At 44.9% G+C, this 17,410-nt stretch overlaps 1 protein-coding gene across 1 annotated transcript in view; it reads right to left on the reverse strand.

The window, feature by feature from the left end:
* ECD (ecdysoneless cell cycle regulator) overlaps window positions 1-17,410 on the reverse strand; it is a 65,674-nt gene that overhangs the window by 47,234 nt on the left and 1,030 nt on the right. The window contains exons 2-5 of the mRNA XM_073585827.1: window positions 16,083-16,301; window positions 5,356-5,473; window positions 2,345-2,432; window positions 1,625-1,800 (exon numbers count right to left, since the gene is read on the reverse strand). Of these exons, the coding sequence (XP_073441928.1) occupies window positions 1,625-1,800; window positions 2,345-2,432; window positions 5,356-5,473; window positions 16,083-16,287 (587 nt within the window). The 5' untranslated portion in view covers window positions 16,288-16,301. The remainder of the gene's footprint in view (window positions 1-1,624; window positions 1,801-2,344; window positions 2,433-5,355; window positions 5,474-16,082; window positions 16,302-17,410) is intronic.

Consider the following 17,410-nt stretch of genomic DNA (forward strand, 5'->3'; position numbering starts at 1 on the left):
ATGTGCCTAAACAGTAGAAACCCCCCACTTGTCTCTCCATTTTGGAAACTAGACCCCCCCCAAGGAACTTATCTAGATGTGTTGAGAGAACTTTGAACCCCCAAGTGTTCCGCTAAAGTTTATAATGTAGAGCCATGGAAATATTTATTTATTTATTTTTCCACAAAAAAAAAAAAGATCTTTTAGCCCCTAATTATTTAATTTCCCCAAGGGTATCCGGTGAATTTGGACACCAAAAGTTGTTGCCAAATTTGTCCTGAGTACGCCGATACCCCATATGTGGGAGAAAACTACTGTTTGGGCACACGTCGGGGCTCGGAAGGGAAGCAGCGTCGTTTTGGAATGCAGACTTTGATGGAATGGTCTGCGGGCATCACGTTGCGTTTGCAGAGCCCCTGATGTGCCTAAACAGTAGAAACCCCCCACAAGTGACCCCATTTTGGAAAGTAGACCCCACCCAAGTAACTTATCTAGATGTGTCGTTAGAACTTTGAACCACCAAGTGTTTCACTAAGGTTTATAATGCAGAGCCGTGAAAATAAAAAATCATTTTTTCCCCACAAAAAAAAAAAAAAATAAAAAAAAAATAAACCCCAATTTTTTATTTTCACAAGGGTAACAGGAGAAGTTAGACCCCCCAAAGATGTTGTGCAGTTTGTCCTGAGTACGCAGATACCCCATATGTGGGGGCAAACCACTGTTTGGGAGCATGGCAGAGTTTGGAAGGGAAGGAGCACCATTTGACTTTTTCAACTCAGAATTGGCTGGAATTGAGATCGGAAGCCATGTCTTGTTTGGAGACCCCCTGATGTGCCTAAACAGTGGAAACCCCTAATCCCAACCCCGACCGCAATCCCTAGCCCCAATCGTAACTTTAACCCTAATGGGAAAAATGGATTTAAAAAAAAAAAAAAAAAAAAAAAAAAAAAACAACAACACACCACAATTTTTATTTTATTATTTTTCCCCTAACTAAGAGAGTGATAAAGGGGGGGGTGTTTATTTACAATTTTTTTTATTTTGATCACTGTGATAGGGCCTATCACAGTGATCAAAATGAACCAATAGGAAAAATCTATTGTTGTCGGGTGCTGGCCGGCAGATCTCTGCCATTTTCTTACTGGACTTACTGGAAGAAGACGCTGGCGGCCGTGGGGAGGGGAAGCAGGAGGGCCCAGGGACAACGGGAGGTACCAGGGGGGACAGAGAACCCTATTTCTCTATCCTCTGATGTGTGATCACATCAGAGGAGAGAGAAATTACATGGGAATCAGACTTTTTTTGCGGTCGCAGTTATACGGTTAATAATGGCAATCGCAACCCCCGGGGTCAGTAAAAACTGAACAGAATCATGTTCTCTGGGGTCTCTGCTACCCCCAGCAGCCAAAACCCTGGAGAAATTCCGACTCTGGGGGGTGCTATACAATTTTTCCGCAGTGCCGTTAATTAACACGGGGGCTTTTGTAACACGGGGACCAAAATTTTGGGATTGCCATAAACCTCAATAGGACATAGGGACAGGGGTTGTTATTTTGAGACAACCCCTTAATTTTGCAATATACTTTGATTCTTGAAGTAATATGTTTTTGAAGAAATAATGCATTTACGAGACTGAAGTAAATACCCTTTAATTCGTCGTTTGGTAGCTTTAGTAATAGAATCAGATGCTGTAAAGGCCTCTGGATGAGCAGAGAGTAACCGCAGGGCTTGCGATATGGTTATACCGGAAGCCGGGCCCGGCAGATTGCCCTCATCTTGATGCATTGGTATCATGCACAGCTTTCCATGGTAGAAAAAGACCTGGTGAGAAAGTCAGAGTCACGCAGGAGAATCTCTTCACAGTTGGGCTTCAGATTACAGAGCTGCTCTATTCTTTATGAGAAAGCTCAAGAAGGCCTTTAGTGTGTTATCATGGTCTTACATAAGTGTAGATATGGGGACCAGAGTGCATAATTGGGCACTATCCACTCTCCCTCCATAGGGAAGGGCTGGTTACATTTACCTGATGGAGTTGTGACAGGCCCCACTCCTAGGTAGGCATGAAGAAAAATCAGCTGCCGCTGTGTGTGTGTGTGTGTGTGTGTGTGTGTGTGTGTGTGTGTGTGGATAAACACTCCAGGAAATATCGGATCCAGTTGGATGAAATACGTTAGGTGGGCTGCACTGCTGGAGGGAACGGATTCTTCAATAATAATTAAAAAAAAAAAAAAAAAAAAAAAGTTTTTTTACTCACTTGATATAAAAACCTATCTTGAAGAATCGATTTACTCCAACAGCACAGCCCACCTTACACATTTCACCCAACGTGGTCTTAAAGGGGTTGTCCATAAAGTAATGTACTTACCCGATTCGAGCTATTCTCTGGCTTTAACCACTTAGGCAAAAAATCGGCTGCTTCTATCAGTAAAAATTCTCCATCGTTGTCCTCAACCCTGTATGACAAATGTAAGAGGAATGTAAGAAACTAACAATAACTGGATTTGTGTACAGACATGTATTCTGTTGAATAATGTGGTAGATGCCAGAACTCCCTGCGTACTGAAGGGGGTCTTAGCCCTGAGAGCCTCACTGATCGCTGAAAACTCTTCAAAAGATAAAAAAATATGCAGCTCAGTTGGCACAGGCCAGTGAGCACGCGCACAGGGTCTTAAAAGGAATCTGTCAGCAGGTCTTTGCAAGTAATCTGAGGACAGCAAGAGGTAGGGGGTTAAAACACTGACATCAACCACGTGTCACTTGTCATTTACTTAAAATGAAGGTTTTACCACTAGATCATCATTAGGCTGGGATCACACTACCGCGTGTGATGCGAGAAACTTGCACGAGTCTCTTGCATCAACACCCGTCATTGTCGCTGGCACTCAGGACCGGAACTGCGGCTTCAAGTATTTCTATGCAGCCGCAGCTCCGGTCCCAAGTGCTGGCGGTAGCGCCAGGTGTTGATGCGAGAGACTTGTGCGAGTTTGTCGCATCACACACGGTAGTGTGATCCCAGCCTTACTGTGACTATCTGACACATGGGCTCTCGTCTGACTCCGCACCGCCTGTGATAAGCAGCTCACTTTCTATAGACCATGTACACACAGACCCTGGTGTGGATGGGTGCAGCTTTTTCAGCTCTGCTGCATTGCTAAATCTAACAACTCTGTGTCAGAATGGCTGCACTCAGTAATCTAAGCGATACATTGTTGGATCCAGGGTCTCTTTGCCTACATAAAGCTGCTCTCAGATGAGATAGCAAAAACCAAGAGTTTGTGTTAAGTCTGTACGCCGCCACTTGCACGAGCTCATGAAGTAAGCGAGCACTTCTTTCTGCTGGGCAGCATATGTAAAAGGATTTTGGGTGATCAGCGGGAGTCCCACGACAGACCACCCTCCCCACCCATAATATATATATATATACATACACACACACACATACATGGCCAAAAGTATTGACACCCCTGCAATTCTGTCAGATAATACTCAGTTTCTTCCTGAAAATGATTGCAAACACAAATTCTTTGGTATTATTATCTTCATTTAATTTGTCTTAAATGAAAGAACACAAAAAGAATTGTCCTAAAGCCAAATTGGATATAATTCCACACCAAACATAAAAAAAAGAGGGTGGACAAAAGTATTGGCACTGTGCGAAAAATCATGTGATGCTTCTCTAGTTTGTGTAATTAACAGCACCTGTAACTTACCTATGGCACCTAACAGGTGTTGGCAATAACTAAATCACACTTGCAGCCAGTTGAGATGGATTAAAGTTGACTCAACCTCTGTCCTGTGTCCTTGTGTGTACCACATTGAGCATGGAGAAAAGAAAGAAGACCAAAGAACTGTCTGAGGACTTGAGAAACCAAATTGTGAGGAAGCATGAGCAATCTCAAGGCTACAAGTCCATCTCCAAAGACCTGAATGTTCCTGTGTCTACCGTGCGCAGTGTCATCAAGAAGTTTAAAGCCCCTGGCACTGTGGCTAATCTCCCTAGATGTGGACGGAAAAGAAAAATTGACAAGAGATTTCAACGCAAGATTGTGCGGATGTTGGATAAAGAACCTCCACTAACATCCAAACAAGTTCAAGCTGCCCTGCAGTCCGAGGGTACAACGGTGTCAAACCGTACTATCCGTCGGCATCTGAATGAAAAGGGACTGTATGGTAGGAGACCCAGGAAGACTCCACTTCTTACCCCGAGACATAAAAAAGCCAGGCTGGAGTTTGCCAAAACTTACCTGAAAAAGCCTAAAACATTTTGGAAGAATGTGCTTTGGTCAGATGAGACAAAAGTAGAGCTTTTAGGGCAAAAGCATCAGAGTTTACAGGAGAAAAAAGAGGCATTCAAAGAAAAGTACACGGTCCCTACAGTCAAACATGGCGGAGGTTCCCTGATGTTTTGGGGTTGCTTTGCTGCCTCTGGCACTGGACTGCTTGACCGTGTGCATGGCATTATGAAGTCAGAAGCCTACCAACAAATTTTGCAGCATAATTTAGGGCCCAGTGTGAGAAAGCTGGGTCTACCTCAGAGGTCATGGGTCTTCCAGCAGGACAATAACCCAAAACACACTTCAAAAAGCACTAGAAAATGGTTTGCGAGAAAGCACTGGAGACTTCGAAGGTGGCCAGCAATGAGTCCAGACCTGAATCCCATAGAACACCTGTGGAGAGATCTAAAAATGGCAGTTTGGAGAAGGCACCCTTCAAATATCAGGGACCTGGAGCAGTTTGCCAAAGAAGAATGGTCTAAAATTCCAGCAGAGCATTGTAAGAAACTCATTGATGGTTACCGGAAGCGGTTGGTCGCAGTTATTTTGGCTAAAGGTTGTGCAACCAAGTATTAGGCTGAGGGTGCCAATACTTTTGTCCGGCCCATTTTTGGAGTTTTGTGTGAAATGATCAATGTTTTGCTTTTTGCTTCCTTCTGTTTTGTGTTTTTTCATTTAAGACAAATTAAATGAAGATAATAATACCAAAGAATTTGTGTTTGCAATCATTTTCAGGAAGAAACTGAATATTATCTGACAGAATTTCAGGGGTGTCAATACTTTTGGCCATGACTGTATATATATATTATACACACACTGAGTATTTCAGCGTCCAACACATATAAAAGGGTAGTTACATGTTATAAGTCACAGACCATTGGGCCGTATAAAGACTTTGTCTGTACACTAAATAGGTACGCTTAAGAGGACTTGTGCTGCGGGTTCATTGTTCAGAATTTCAGCAATATATAATGTTTAATTTCCAAATAACCAAATGTCACAACTAGTAAATGTTTTTTTTGTGCCTTGTTAAATCCTATTTGTGGCATGCATTCACTAGAAGTGAAGTACCCCCGCATACATGTAGTAGGGACCAAGGTACCTGGCTGCCAGTTCAGGAAAGTCCTTTGTGATGTGTTGAAGAAGGTAAACTATAAACCACTCATCTTCTATATTGTCACCAAAACATGTCATTCCCCTAATATGAGCAGGAACATCACCTAATGAAGAGGGAAGAAAAAAGAAAGAACTTACATTTAGTCTGTGGTCAACAAAAGCCATTGTACACACAAGTCATAAAAAAACAACATCATACAAAGGATCCATCACCAGATAGAACATTACACGCTTCAATCATTATTACAGCTCTGGCAAAAATTAAAAGACCACTGCAAAATGTTCAGTTTGTGTTTGTCTGATTTTTCTCTATAGGTATATTTTTGAGTAAAATATAAATTGATCTTTTATTCTATAAAACTACTGACAACATGTCTCCAAATTTCCAAGCACTAAATTTTGTATTTATCTTTAGAAAATGAGAAGTGTTCAAAATAAATAAAAAAAAAAAAAAAAAAAAAAAAAAAAAAAAAAGCAGAGTGCTTGCAGACCTCAAATAATGCTAACAAAGCAAGTTCATAATCATTTAGAAACAACAATACTAATGTTTTAACTCAGGAATAGTGATGAGAGAGTATACTCGTTACTCGGGTGTCCTCTGAGTATTTTGGCGTGCTCAGAGATTTAGTTTTCATCGCCTCAGCTGGAAGATTTACGGCTGCTAGACAGGCTGAATACATGTGGGAATTCCCCAACAGGCAACCCCCACATGTATTCAGCCTGTCTAGCAGCCGTAAATCTTGCAGCTGAGGCGATTAAAACTAAATCTCTGAGCACGCCAAAACACTCAGGACACCCAAGTAACGAGTATACTCACTCATCACTACTCAGGAAGATTAAAGAAATCAATATTTTGTGGAATAACCATGATTTTTAATCACAGCTTTCATGCGTCTTGGCATGCTTTCCTCCAGTCTTTCACACTGTTTTTGGATGACCCTATGCCACTCCTGGTACAAAAATGTAAGCAGTTCTTCTTTGTTTGTGACTATCCATCTTACTCTTGATTACATTCCAGAGGTTTTCAATAGGGCTCCGGTCTAGAGATTGGGCTGGCCATGACAGGGATTTGATGTGGTGGTCCTTCCTCCACACATTGATTGCATTAGCTGTGTGGCATGGCGCATTGTCCTGTTGGAAAAAACAGTCCTCAGAGTTGGGGAACATTGCCTGAGCAGAAGGAATCAACTGTTTCTCCAGGATAAACTTGTATGCGGCTTGATTCATACATCCTTCGCAAAGATTAACCTGCCCAATTCCAGCCTTGCTGAAGCATCCCTAGATCATCACCGATCCTCCACCAAATTTCACAGTGGATGCAAGACACTATGCCTTGTACGCCTCTCCAGGTCTCCATCTAACCATTAGACGACCAGGTGTTGGGCAATGATGAAAATTAGACTCACTAGAGAAGATTACCTTACTCCAGTCCTCTATGGTCCAATCCTTATGGTCTTTGGCAAACGTCAGCCTGGTTCTCCTTTGCTTCACATTGATGAAAGGCTTTTTTCTAGCTTTACATGACTTGAGCCCTGCCTCTAGGAGCCTGTTACAAACTGTTCTTGCCGTGCACTTCACCCCAGCTGCCATTTGCCATTCCTTTTGTAGGTCACTTGATGTCATCCTGCGGTTGCTGAGTGACATTCAAATAAGATGACGGTCATCCCGGTCAGTGGGGAGTCGTTTTCACCCTCTGGCAGTCTGTAGCTTTGTTGTCCCCCATGTCTGCTGCTTGACCTTATTGTAATGGACTGCCACCTTAGAAATTTTTAAGGATGGAGTCAACATGACGCTCACTGTACCCCTCTGCTAGTAAAGCCAGAATTGAGCCCTTTTCCTCACTGAAGGCTTTTCTTTTAAACTCCTTTGGCATGGTTAAAAGTTATTTTTTCATTCCTATTACTTTTGGGATATTACTAGCACTTGTTTTGCCATCCAGATTGTCCTATTGCAAGAGGATTGTGAACACCACAGCTGGATTTTTTTTTTATACTTTCCTTTGTTAAATAAGATTTGGTTCAGGTGATCACCTAATCAGAAGCACATTAAGTAGAATGAGGTGTACTCTGGTTGGAATTCACATGACACTGGAATGGAAGTCAGACATGTAGAGAAGCTGATTTTTTTTTTTTTTTTATCAAAACCATTTTTATTGTGACAATTACAACTGCCTAGCAATATATATAACATTCTTGTATTACATAACACTGTAAATCCATCCATCTTCAAGACAATGTTATAATCATACCTGTATTGTATCATGGTATAAACTTAAAATGTTATTGTAAACCAATTAACAAAACTTTAAACCCCCAATTAAACTCAAACTCTTCCACCAAAATACCCCCCCCCTCCCCTTGACTGGTATGTCTTTTCCTATGTGTTTGTTTCTGCAATATTCACTAATACATTCATTCAGATTATATAATTCATATGCTCTTCTATATCCTACTCTAACCTGAAAACATTAAATATCACATCTCCAGCGAGGGCCTCTGGTACAGCCCGGGTACATTTGATCCATTTTCCCCATTGTTCCCCAAATTTTTTAACAGCACCTCTCTTAATATATAGCTTTTTCACCATTAGAATGGTGTTATTCAAGTCTCCAATTATCTGTTCAATCCCAGGCGGACTGCACGAGAGCCATTGCCCGGCAATACACTTCCTTGTATAATACAAGATTTTGCCTATTCCCAATTGAATGGATGCATTAATACCACAATCCCCCAGGATACACGTTTTTGGTTTCATGTCCAAATGTACAATAAACCCCTCTCCGACCAATTTATCCACATCCTCCCATAGGCCTCCAAGCTTGGGGCATGACCAAAACATATGTAATAGGTCAGCTTCTTCTCTACTACATCTCGGGCATTCATCTTCACTTTTCAACTTCATTTTTTTCATCATCTTTGGTGTCCTGTAAGCCCTATGAATAAGGAACAACTGGGATCTTCTCTGCCAGTTTACCTGTAGTTTCCAGTATGTCCTCCCACTCTTCAGAAGATATCTGTCCCACCTCCCCTTCCCACCGGGCCTTAGTGAGTGCCATAGGGTCTCACAAAATTGTACTCAATAGAGATTGATATATTAAAGAAAAGCCGGATTACTTACCGGTAATGCTCTTTTAATGAGTCCACGACAGCACCCACTTGGAGAGAGGGATCCGCCCATAGGAACAGGAAACCTACAGAGATAAAAGAGGGCGGTCCGCCTCTCCCCCTCAGTTGGATTTCAGAGTACCAGGAGGACCGCCAATTATTAGGCCATTATATTATCCAATATTCTAAATTTATTAACTTTACAACTAAGAAGGTGTATATACACAACATGTTAACTTCTAGGGAGGGTTAGTGAACGGGTGCTGTCGTGGACTCATTAAAAGAGCATTACCGGTAAGTAATCCGACTTTTTACTCTTCGCCACGACAGCACCCACTTGGAGAGACTTTCAGAGACTTTCACCTGGGAGGGACCACCGTGCTGAGGACCGCTCTACCAAAGGCTAGGTCAGACGAGCATGATAAATCAAGCCTATAGTGATTATAAAAGGTAGAGGGTGTAGACCAGGTTGCCGCCTTACATATAGACTCGATTGCGACGTCTCCCCTCTCTGCCCAAGAGGAAGCCATAGCTCTGGCGGAATGTGCTCCGATACCCTCTGGAGGATTCTCATTGCTCTCGGAGTATGCCAGCCCAATCGCGTCTCTGATCCACCGAGACAGAGTACTCCTTGTAACTTCATATCCCTTCTTTTGGCCCTGGAAGGAAATAAACAGAGCCCTACTCTTCCTCCAGCTGCTAGACCTCTCAATGTATTGTAATACAGCTCTTCTAACGTCTAGTGTATGGAACTTTTCTTCCTCTGGAGTAGAAGGGTTACTAAAAAATGAAGGGAGGTGGATCTCTTGTGATCTATGAAACTTCCCTGCTACCTTTGGCAAGTATAAGGGGTCTGGTTTTAATATTAGCTGATCCTGGAATGTCAACAGAAAAGGGGGTTCTATTGAAAGTGCTTGTATGTCGCTAACTCTTCTGGCTGAGGTTAGTGCAACTAGAAGTACTGTTTTGAAGGATAGGTGTTTAAGGGATATTGAATCTAAAGGTTCAAAAGGAGGACGTGTTAGGGCCTGCAGAACCAGGTTTAAGTCCCAAGGAGGAACTCTAGGTATGTGCACCGGCTCGCTCCGCTCACAGGCCGAGATGAATCTGCCTATCCATCTATTGCCTGCCACGTTATAACTATAGAGGGCTCCTAGAGCAGACACCTGGACTTTTAGTGTGTTAACAGATAGGAAAGGAATTAGGACTTTCTGTAGGAACTCTAGGATCGCTGTAATCGGAATTTCTCCAGAATCAGGGCCTGTGTGGGACTCTAGGAATTTTCTCCAAACTCTGGTGTAAATTTTTGTCGTTGTCACTTTCCGACTTTGTAGAAGTGTATTGACTAATCCCTCCGAGAATCCTCTTGATCTCAACAATTCCCTTTCAAGTTCCAGGCCGTCAAGTGGAGATTGTCCACTTGAGGATGGAAGAATGGCCCCTGTGAGAAGAGCCTGGGGGTTGAGGGAAGCACCCACGGGTCTGTCACTGACATTGCTTGTAGGCACAAAAACCATGGCCTTCTGGGCCAGAATGGTGCTATTAAGATTATTCGTGCTTCCTCTGCTCTGATCTTCCTGATCACCTGCGGCAGTAGTATGATTGGTGGAAAAGCATATGCCAGTTTGAATTGCCACGGGGCCTGGAGGGCATCCAGAATTTCCAGATTGTCTGTCATGTTTAGAGAGGCGAACCTTCGCACTTGCCTGTTCTCTCTGGTGGCGAAGAGATCTATTTGGGGAAGACCCCATAGTGACACGATGCGTGTGAATATCCCCCGGCTTAAACACCACTCTCCTTGCCGCAGTGTATGGCGGCTTAGGAAATCTGCCTCCAAATTGTCTCTTCCCCTTATGTGGAGGGCTGAGGCTGGTTTCACATTAGCGCTTTTTAAGCGCACGCACGGCCGGGGGTAGCTCCGCCCCCGAGCCGGCTCTCTGCCCGGCGTGCCCGCCCCTTGCTTGTAGCGCCGCCTCCTAGCGCACAGCGGCGCCTGCGATCGGTGCACCCTATCTTTAGCATAGGGTGCGCAGGCCGTGCGCTAGTTGCGCTTTGACCTGCGCTGCGCACTTTTGACGGTGCGCCGAGCACGCCGAAATCCGAAAAGTTTGATTTTGGCGCGCACGGCGCACCGTCAAAGGTGTGCATCGCAGGTCAAAGCGCAACTAGCGCACGATCTGCGCACCCTATGTTAAAGATAGGGTGCACCAATCGCAGGCGCCGCTGTGCGCTAGGAGGCGGCGCTACAAGCAAGGGGCGGGCACGCCGGGCAGAGAGCCGGCTCGGGGGCGGAGCTACCCCGGCCGTGCGTGCGCTTAAAAAGCGCTAATGTGAAACCAGCCTAAGAGAGACAAAAAATGTTTTTCTGCTAGGGATAAAATCCTTCTTGCAGAAGACATTAAGGTGACTGATCGAGTTCCGCCTTGTCTGTTCAGATATGCGACTACTGTGGTGTTGTCCGAAAGGATTCTCACGTTTTCCCCTTGCAACTGTGGAAGAAAATGATATAATGCATGATAGACTGCCTTTAGCTCTTTTAAATTTGAGGAATCCTTATCTTCGCCTATATCCCATAGGCCTTGGGCAAAATTTTACCCCATATGGGCTCCCCAACCTGTGGGGCTAGCGTCCGTGATAATTATATACGGGAGGGTGTTATAACCCAAGGTACTCCTCCCGCTAGGTTTTCGTCCCTTAGCCACCACGCCAGGGTGATAGCGTGATTTTCTTTGTTAGATTCCCTCGGTCATGGGACTCCTCTAAGAGAATTTGGTGTTGTAGCTCCCTCGTGTGGAACTGGGCCCACCGAACTGCCGGGATGCAGGCAGTAAGGGATCCCAGGAGGGACATTGCTTCCCTTAAAGAAAAGTGTGGCCGATCTATTGCTATCCTAACCTTTTTAATTGCTGAAATTTTCACCTGTGGCAGCAGACATTTTTGGTATATGGAGTCTAGCTGGAGACCCAGGAAGGACTGAACCGACTGCGGCTTGATTCTGGACTTCTTGAAGTTTATTATCCACCCTAGGGCCTGTAGGGACAAGATTGTATCAGCAACTCGCTCATTACATTGCCAAATTGAATTCCCTACTATCAAGAAATCATCCAGATCGGGTACTATTAGTGTGTCCTTCTGGCGTAAAAAAGCCATCACTTCCAGCATCACCTTTGTAAATACTCGTGGTGCGATGGAAATGCCGAATGGCATGGCTGTGAACTGGAGATGCTGTATCTTGCCATCGAGGAGGACCGCCACTCTGAGGTATCTCTGATATCTGCAATGGATGGGAATGTGATAATAAGCATCCTTCAGATCCAAGCCTGCCATCATACAATTGGGAAAGAGGAGCTTAATCGTGGATCTTATGGATTCCATCTTAAATTTATGATTTATTATAAATGAGTTTAATTTCTTCAAGTTGATTATCGTTCGGAATGATCCGTCTGGTTTAGATATCAAAAAGAGAGGGGATTAAAATCCTCTCCCTTCCTGCCCTTTAGGTACATGGACCAAAACTTTTTTGTCCAGTAGGTTCCAAATCTCAGCCTCCAGGGCCTGCTGTTGGATTGGTGAGCCGAAGGATGTTATGATTAATGAATTACGGGGTACATGATGGAATTCTATCTTTAACCCTTCTTTAATAATGCCCAGAACCCAAGGGCTAGCGGTAATTTTCTCCCATTCTCGAAAAAAATTTTTTAGCCTTCCTCCTACTGGAGGGACTGGCTCCTCAGTTCCTGTCCCTGCGGAAGGAGGATCCCCTATACATGGCACCTTTGCCCTTTCCTTCCTTTGTGGCCCAGCGGTTCTGATTTTCTGCTGGTCTTCCTCAGCCAAATGGTCTTCTCCTAAACGCCCTCCTATAAAATGGGAGAGGAGGGTTAGGGAATCCTTTTTTCCTTTCCTTTGCCTTCGTAAGGATTTCATCTAAGGCTTTGCCAAATAAGAACTCACCCTCGCAAGGAATGGTACAAAGCTTTGCTTTGGACTGGGTGTCACCTCTCCAGCTTTTAAGCCATAGGCTACGTCTGGCGTTATTAGCCAACCCTGCTGTTCTGGCTGCCATGCGTAAGGAATCAGCCGAAGCGTCTGCTATATATGCTGCCGCGCCACGGATTAGTGGTATGGCGGCTCGTAGCTTGTCTCTGGAGATCTTCTGGTCTATTTGCTGGTCTAGTTGATCGATCCAGACCAGCATAGAACGAGCTGTGCATGTACTAGCTATTGCCGGTTTAAACCTGCCGGTAGCTGCCTCCCATGCTCTCTTCAATGAGGCGTCAGCTTTGCGGTCAAGAGGGTCTTTTAGAACCCCTGTGTCCTCCACTGGTAAGACCGTTTGCTTTGAGGCGGAGGCTACTGCCGCATCCACCTTCGGGACCTTAACCCATGTCGACAATTCTTCGTCGCTAAAGGGGTACCTTCTCTTTGAGGTTGAGGGAAGATACCCTCTCTGGTCCTGTCTCTCCCATTCCTTCTTAACCAGAGCTTTTATCGCTGGAATAACCGGAAAAACTCTCCTCTTTCTGTCTGTCAGACCTGCAAACATAATTTCTTGAGTCGTTTGTGGCTCCTTTGTGTCTGTGCATCCCATTGTATTTCTCACGGATTTAACCAAATTATCCATATGATCTAAAGGAAAACAGCAACGGCCCTCCATATCTGAGGAGGATGCTGAAGTGGATGCATTTGAACTATCTGAGGCTACTTCGCCTTCATCGGTGTCTACGGCCCCTGCTGGCTTAGGCTGGTTTCACATTCGCGTTAAAACAACGCTGCGCACTGCGTCGTTAAGCCCCGCCCCGAGCAGGCTCCCTGCCCGCCCCATCCGGGATCACCGCCTACTTTCGCATTTGCACGCATGCGATCAGCGCACCCTATCTTTAGCATAGGGTGCGCAGATCATGCGCTGCCAGTGTGAAAGTAGCGTGCTGCGCACTTTCGACGGTGCGCGCCGAAATGCAACATGCTGCATTTCGGCGCGCACGGCGCACCGTCAAAAGTGCGCAGCACGCTACTTTCACACTGGCAGCGCATGATCTGCGCACCCTATGCTAAAGATAGGGTGCGCCGATCACATGCGTGCAAATGCGAAAGTAGGGGGTGATCCAGGATGGGGCGGGGCTTAACGACGCAGTGCGCAGCGTTGTTTTAACCCGAATGTGAAACCAGCCTTAGTAGTTTCGATATTAGTAGGCCTGCTAGACTGGTTTAAGGCCTGTAGTTCTTCCCTAATTATGGCCCTTATATCTGCGGCTGATGTTGATGCCTGTTTTGCCGTTTCATTAATGCACCTTTTGCACAGCCTTTTTGTGTAAGAGTCCGGTAGCGGACGTGTACACAGGGCACATTCTTTATTTTTTGATTTTTCCTTCCTCTTAGTCTGATATGGGGAGAGGGGGAGAGGGACATATCAGCTTGATAGGCAGAGCGTCATCCACTCACCCAGAGAAGCTGTAGGTACCGGCTCAGGAGGCTGAGAAGGAGGCTTGTTGGCGTGGCTTCTGTGGCTACGATCCGGAGGAATCCCGTCTTGCGTGGTCCTTGGCTGCTGTATCGCCTGCCTGGGGATGCGTGTCCTGCCTTGGTGAAGACATGATTGCACGCTGTCTCCCTCTGCCCCCGGCCTTTTGTAAGCCCCATCATACCTGGTACCTCTCCCTCCAGGTGCGCCTATTTGCGGCTCATTAGTATGCCCTTTCAGCGCTGACTTTAGCCGCCCGCGCTCTGCAGGATAAACCCCCTTTTTCTTTCTTCTTCTGGAGGGGGCGGGGAGCGCCTCTACGTCTGTGGTGCCGCCCAGCCGCGCGTGCGCTGTGAGCCGAGGAACCTCCGGTAACCCGGAAGTTCCTCCTTACCACTTCCTGCTGCGCTGTATCTGCGTCCTCCTGGACGCTGAAGCCCCTTAGGAACGCCGGAGGCTGCCGTTTTCTCCGGTTCCTGCGCCCCCACATGGACCGGAATGGATCCTCCCGCCGGTGCCATGTCATTTTCAGAAGAACCCCGGTCGGCGCCACCTGGTACCGGTGTTTCTGCCGCATTCATCTATATCAGCCGAGGAGGGAGCCGGATTCCAGCACTCCCCCGCTGCTGCCTCCGGACCGGAACCCCTGCCGTTCTCGCAGACACTGCACAGGCGGTTCCTTGGCCCAGGTAAGCTGTAGCGTATCCTGCGGTTCCCCTTAGGAACAGGAAACCAACTGAGGGGGAGAGGCGGACCGCCCTCTTATCTCTGTAGGTTTCCTGTTCCTATGGGCGGATCCCTCTCTCCAAGTGGGTGCTGTCGTGGCGAAGAGTAAAATCAACCCGTTCATCCTTTTTGCTTTGACAACATGGTCCAGTAACCAGTTAGTAGATATTCTAATCGGTGTTATATTATCCCGGGCCCTCAAGGCATGCCGCAATTGTAAATACTTATAGAATTCCGAATTTTTTATCCGATAAGTTTGTTTTAAATGGTCAAAGGAACAAATATTCCCCCCTATATACAGCTGACGCAAATATCTCAACCCTTGCTTTTTCCACTCTCCAAATCCCTCCAAATGGTATAATTCTCTCAAGTGTATGTTATTCCATAGAGGGGTGTATTGAGAAGAAGTTCCCATTTCCCATAATTTTTTGCAAGTCCACCATATCTTATGAATAAGGAACAGCGTTGGGGCACTACAGAACCTGTCCCTAAGGCCATCTGATTCCAAAAGGTCTAAAATATTATTGCCACCCCCCCATAAATTTAATGACCAATGCCCCTGCTTCATTATGTTCCTCCAGAACCCATCCCTTAAAAATGTTGCAGTTGCGAAGCCAGAAAGTATCACCACGCATGAGGTAATGCCAATCCACACTGATCCTTTGGTAACTGTAATTTCTCCAATTTTATTCTAGGTACCCCTTTCTTCCACACTAAATCTCTAAAAATGTTATGCATTTTTTTGAACCAGTGTTTCGGAATCCACACTGGGGAATTATGGAGAAGCTGATTTTTATAAAACTGTTCAGTGGCCTCTTAATTTTTGCCAGAGCTGTATATGGCCATCGGGGCTAGAGCCATCGTCAACATGAGGTGTGTCCAAAGACACATATTTAGTTCAGAACGATTGAGGACCAGAGAGCCACTGTCTCCCTGTTCCACTACAGGGACAAAAACGGGCAGCACTCATTAAACTAAGTGATACATCACTGAAATCAGTGTCTCTGCCACTAGTGCCTCATGCTGCTCTCAGATGGAGAAGAAAAAAAAAAAAAAGTGACAGTGACAGATTCTGTTTAATTGCAAAGCACAAAACTAGCAATTCTTATCTCCGATGCATAAAGGGATTATAAATTGAACCGCTACACTTCATTTCTCAACTTCTGGAAGCAATTGTTTACATCCAAAGGCTGAAATACCTTACAGATCACATCCATACAGACAGAAATGACATAACACTCCGAGCCCTGTACAGAGGAAATTTTGGCTGATGAGAAAAAAAAAAAAAAAGTTTCAGCTTATTGATAACAATTCCATTTACTAATGCATAAAAATAAATACCGTAATCTTAAAAAACAGTAAGTAGTTGAATGAGAATATTAAAGATGCAGCTTTTCATTACATTAATGTGTATCCTTGTACCTTTCCTTGATGTATACTTAAGATTAAATGCCTGGTTTTGCCAGATGTAATCAGCCAGTAACGGAGCAAGTTTAGCAACTATTTCTTCTATGTACTGCTGCAAAATCAGTTTTAGCTTTGCAGGGTCACTTGGCTCCTCAGGCACCAGAAAAAGGTGATATTCTACAAAGTCTTCCACAACCAGCATTTTCTTTGGCTTCTCCATGGTGTGCAAGATTTCTAAGAGGAAAAAAAAAATGGATGGGCCTTAAACAATATTCATAACACTTTTCCCTCAATTTACTGTGATTATTTCTACCCCATCTAAAAGCAGCATGATGTAGGGGAAGAGAACTCAAATCGAGTGTTGTGCCACTTACTTTGCTCATTGCAGATTTTTTTTTATTTTTAAATATTCTTTTTTTCCCCTCTCTTGTACAGCGCTTCCGCTTCTCTGATTATAACCCACCCCACACCACTCACTGGCAGCTTTCACTGTGCATAGGCAGAAAGTTGCCAGGGGTTATACGGTGCTCATGATTATGGAGGACTACATGGCAGCAGGTTTACTAGGCCCTTAGTGATAATCTCCTGCTGATAAAATAGTGATCATCAAAGCTACAGCAAACAGTCCAGCAAGTGAAACATTGCTGGAATCAGGGTCTCTTTCTCTACATCATACTGCTCTTAAATTGGTAAGCAAAAACCTTGTCAACACGTTCCCTTTAAACTTTTGTGGCGGTGGGGAGAGCAGATATTCATAATATTTTCTTAAGACTTCCTTAGCAACTAATAGTTTGCTGCAGTCCTGGAAAAGTGTTTCCAGATGCCGGAGTCCCCAATACAGTGCCCCCACAGTATGTAATGGCTTATATGATTTTTCCACTGGTCACCTGTCCATGCAAATGCTCCCCACACCTCCTCTCTGAGGGAGCCCCTATAAAGATGTGCACAGCGCGTCACTCAACCCAAACGCTTAGGGAACTTTACAGCCACAGAGTAGCCATCATTTTATGCTTTCAAAGAGAAGAGAAGACAAGAGATCAGCACATCATGTTCATCTATCTGCCAGAGAAAAGCATCACTACAGTCTTGGGAGGGGACAATCACACAGACCACTACAAATGCTTGAACTGCTTATTAGCACATCACTAACTCTCTTAATGCACCAGACCACAGACCCTTTACTGCCCCCTAGCCCACCTTGGTTGCTGACAGTTTCCCATGGATGTTGCCATTGTCCCTTCATCACCTACACCACTATAGATGCGACCATTGATCCTTGCACTGACGCACACAACCACGGAGACCGTTATTACCACTTTCATATTTCTTCTTCATGGATGGCG

Source organism: Dendrobates tinctorius, unplaced genomic scaffold, assembly GCF_039654945.1.
Source record: "Dendrobates tinctorius isolate UK_male_01 unplaced genomic scaffold, ASM3965494v1 ptg000089l, whole genome shotgun sequence".
NCBI classification, from domain to species: Eukaryota; Metazoa; Chordata; class Amphibia; order Anura; family Dendrobatidae; genus Dendrobates; species Dendrobates tinctorius.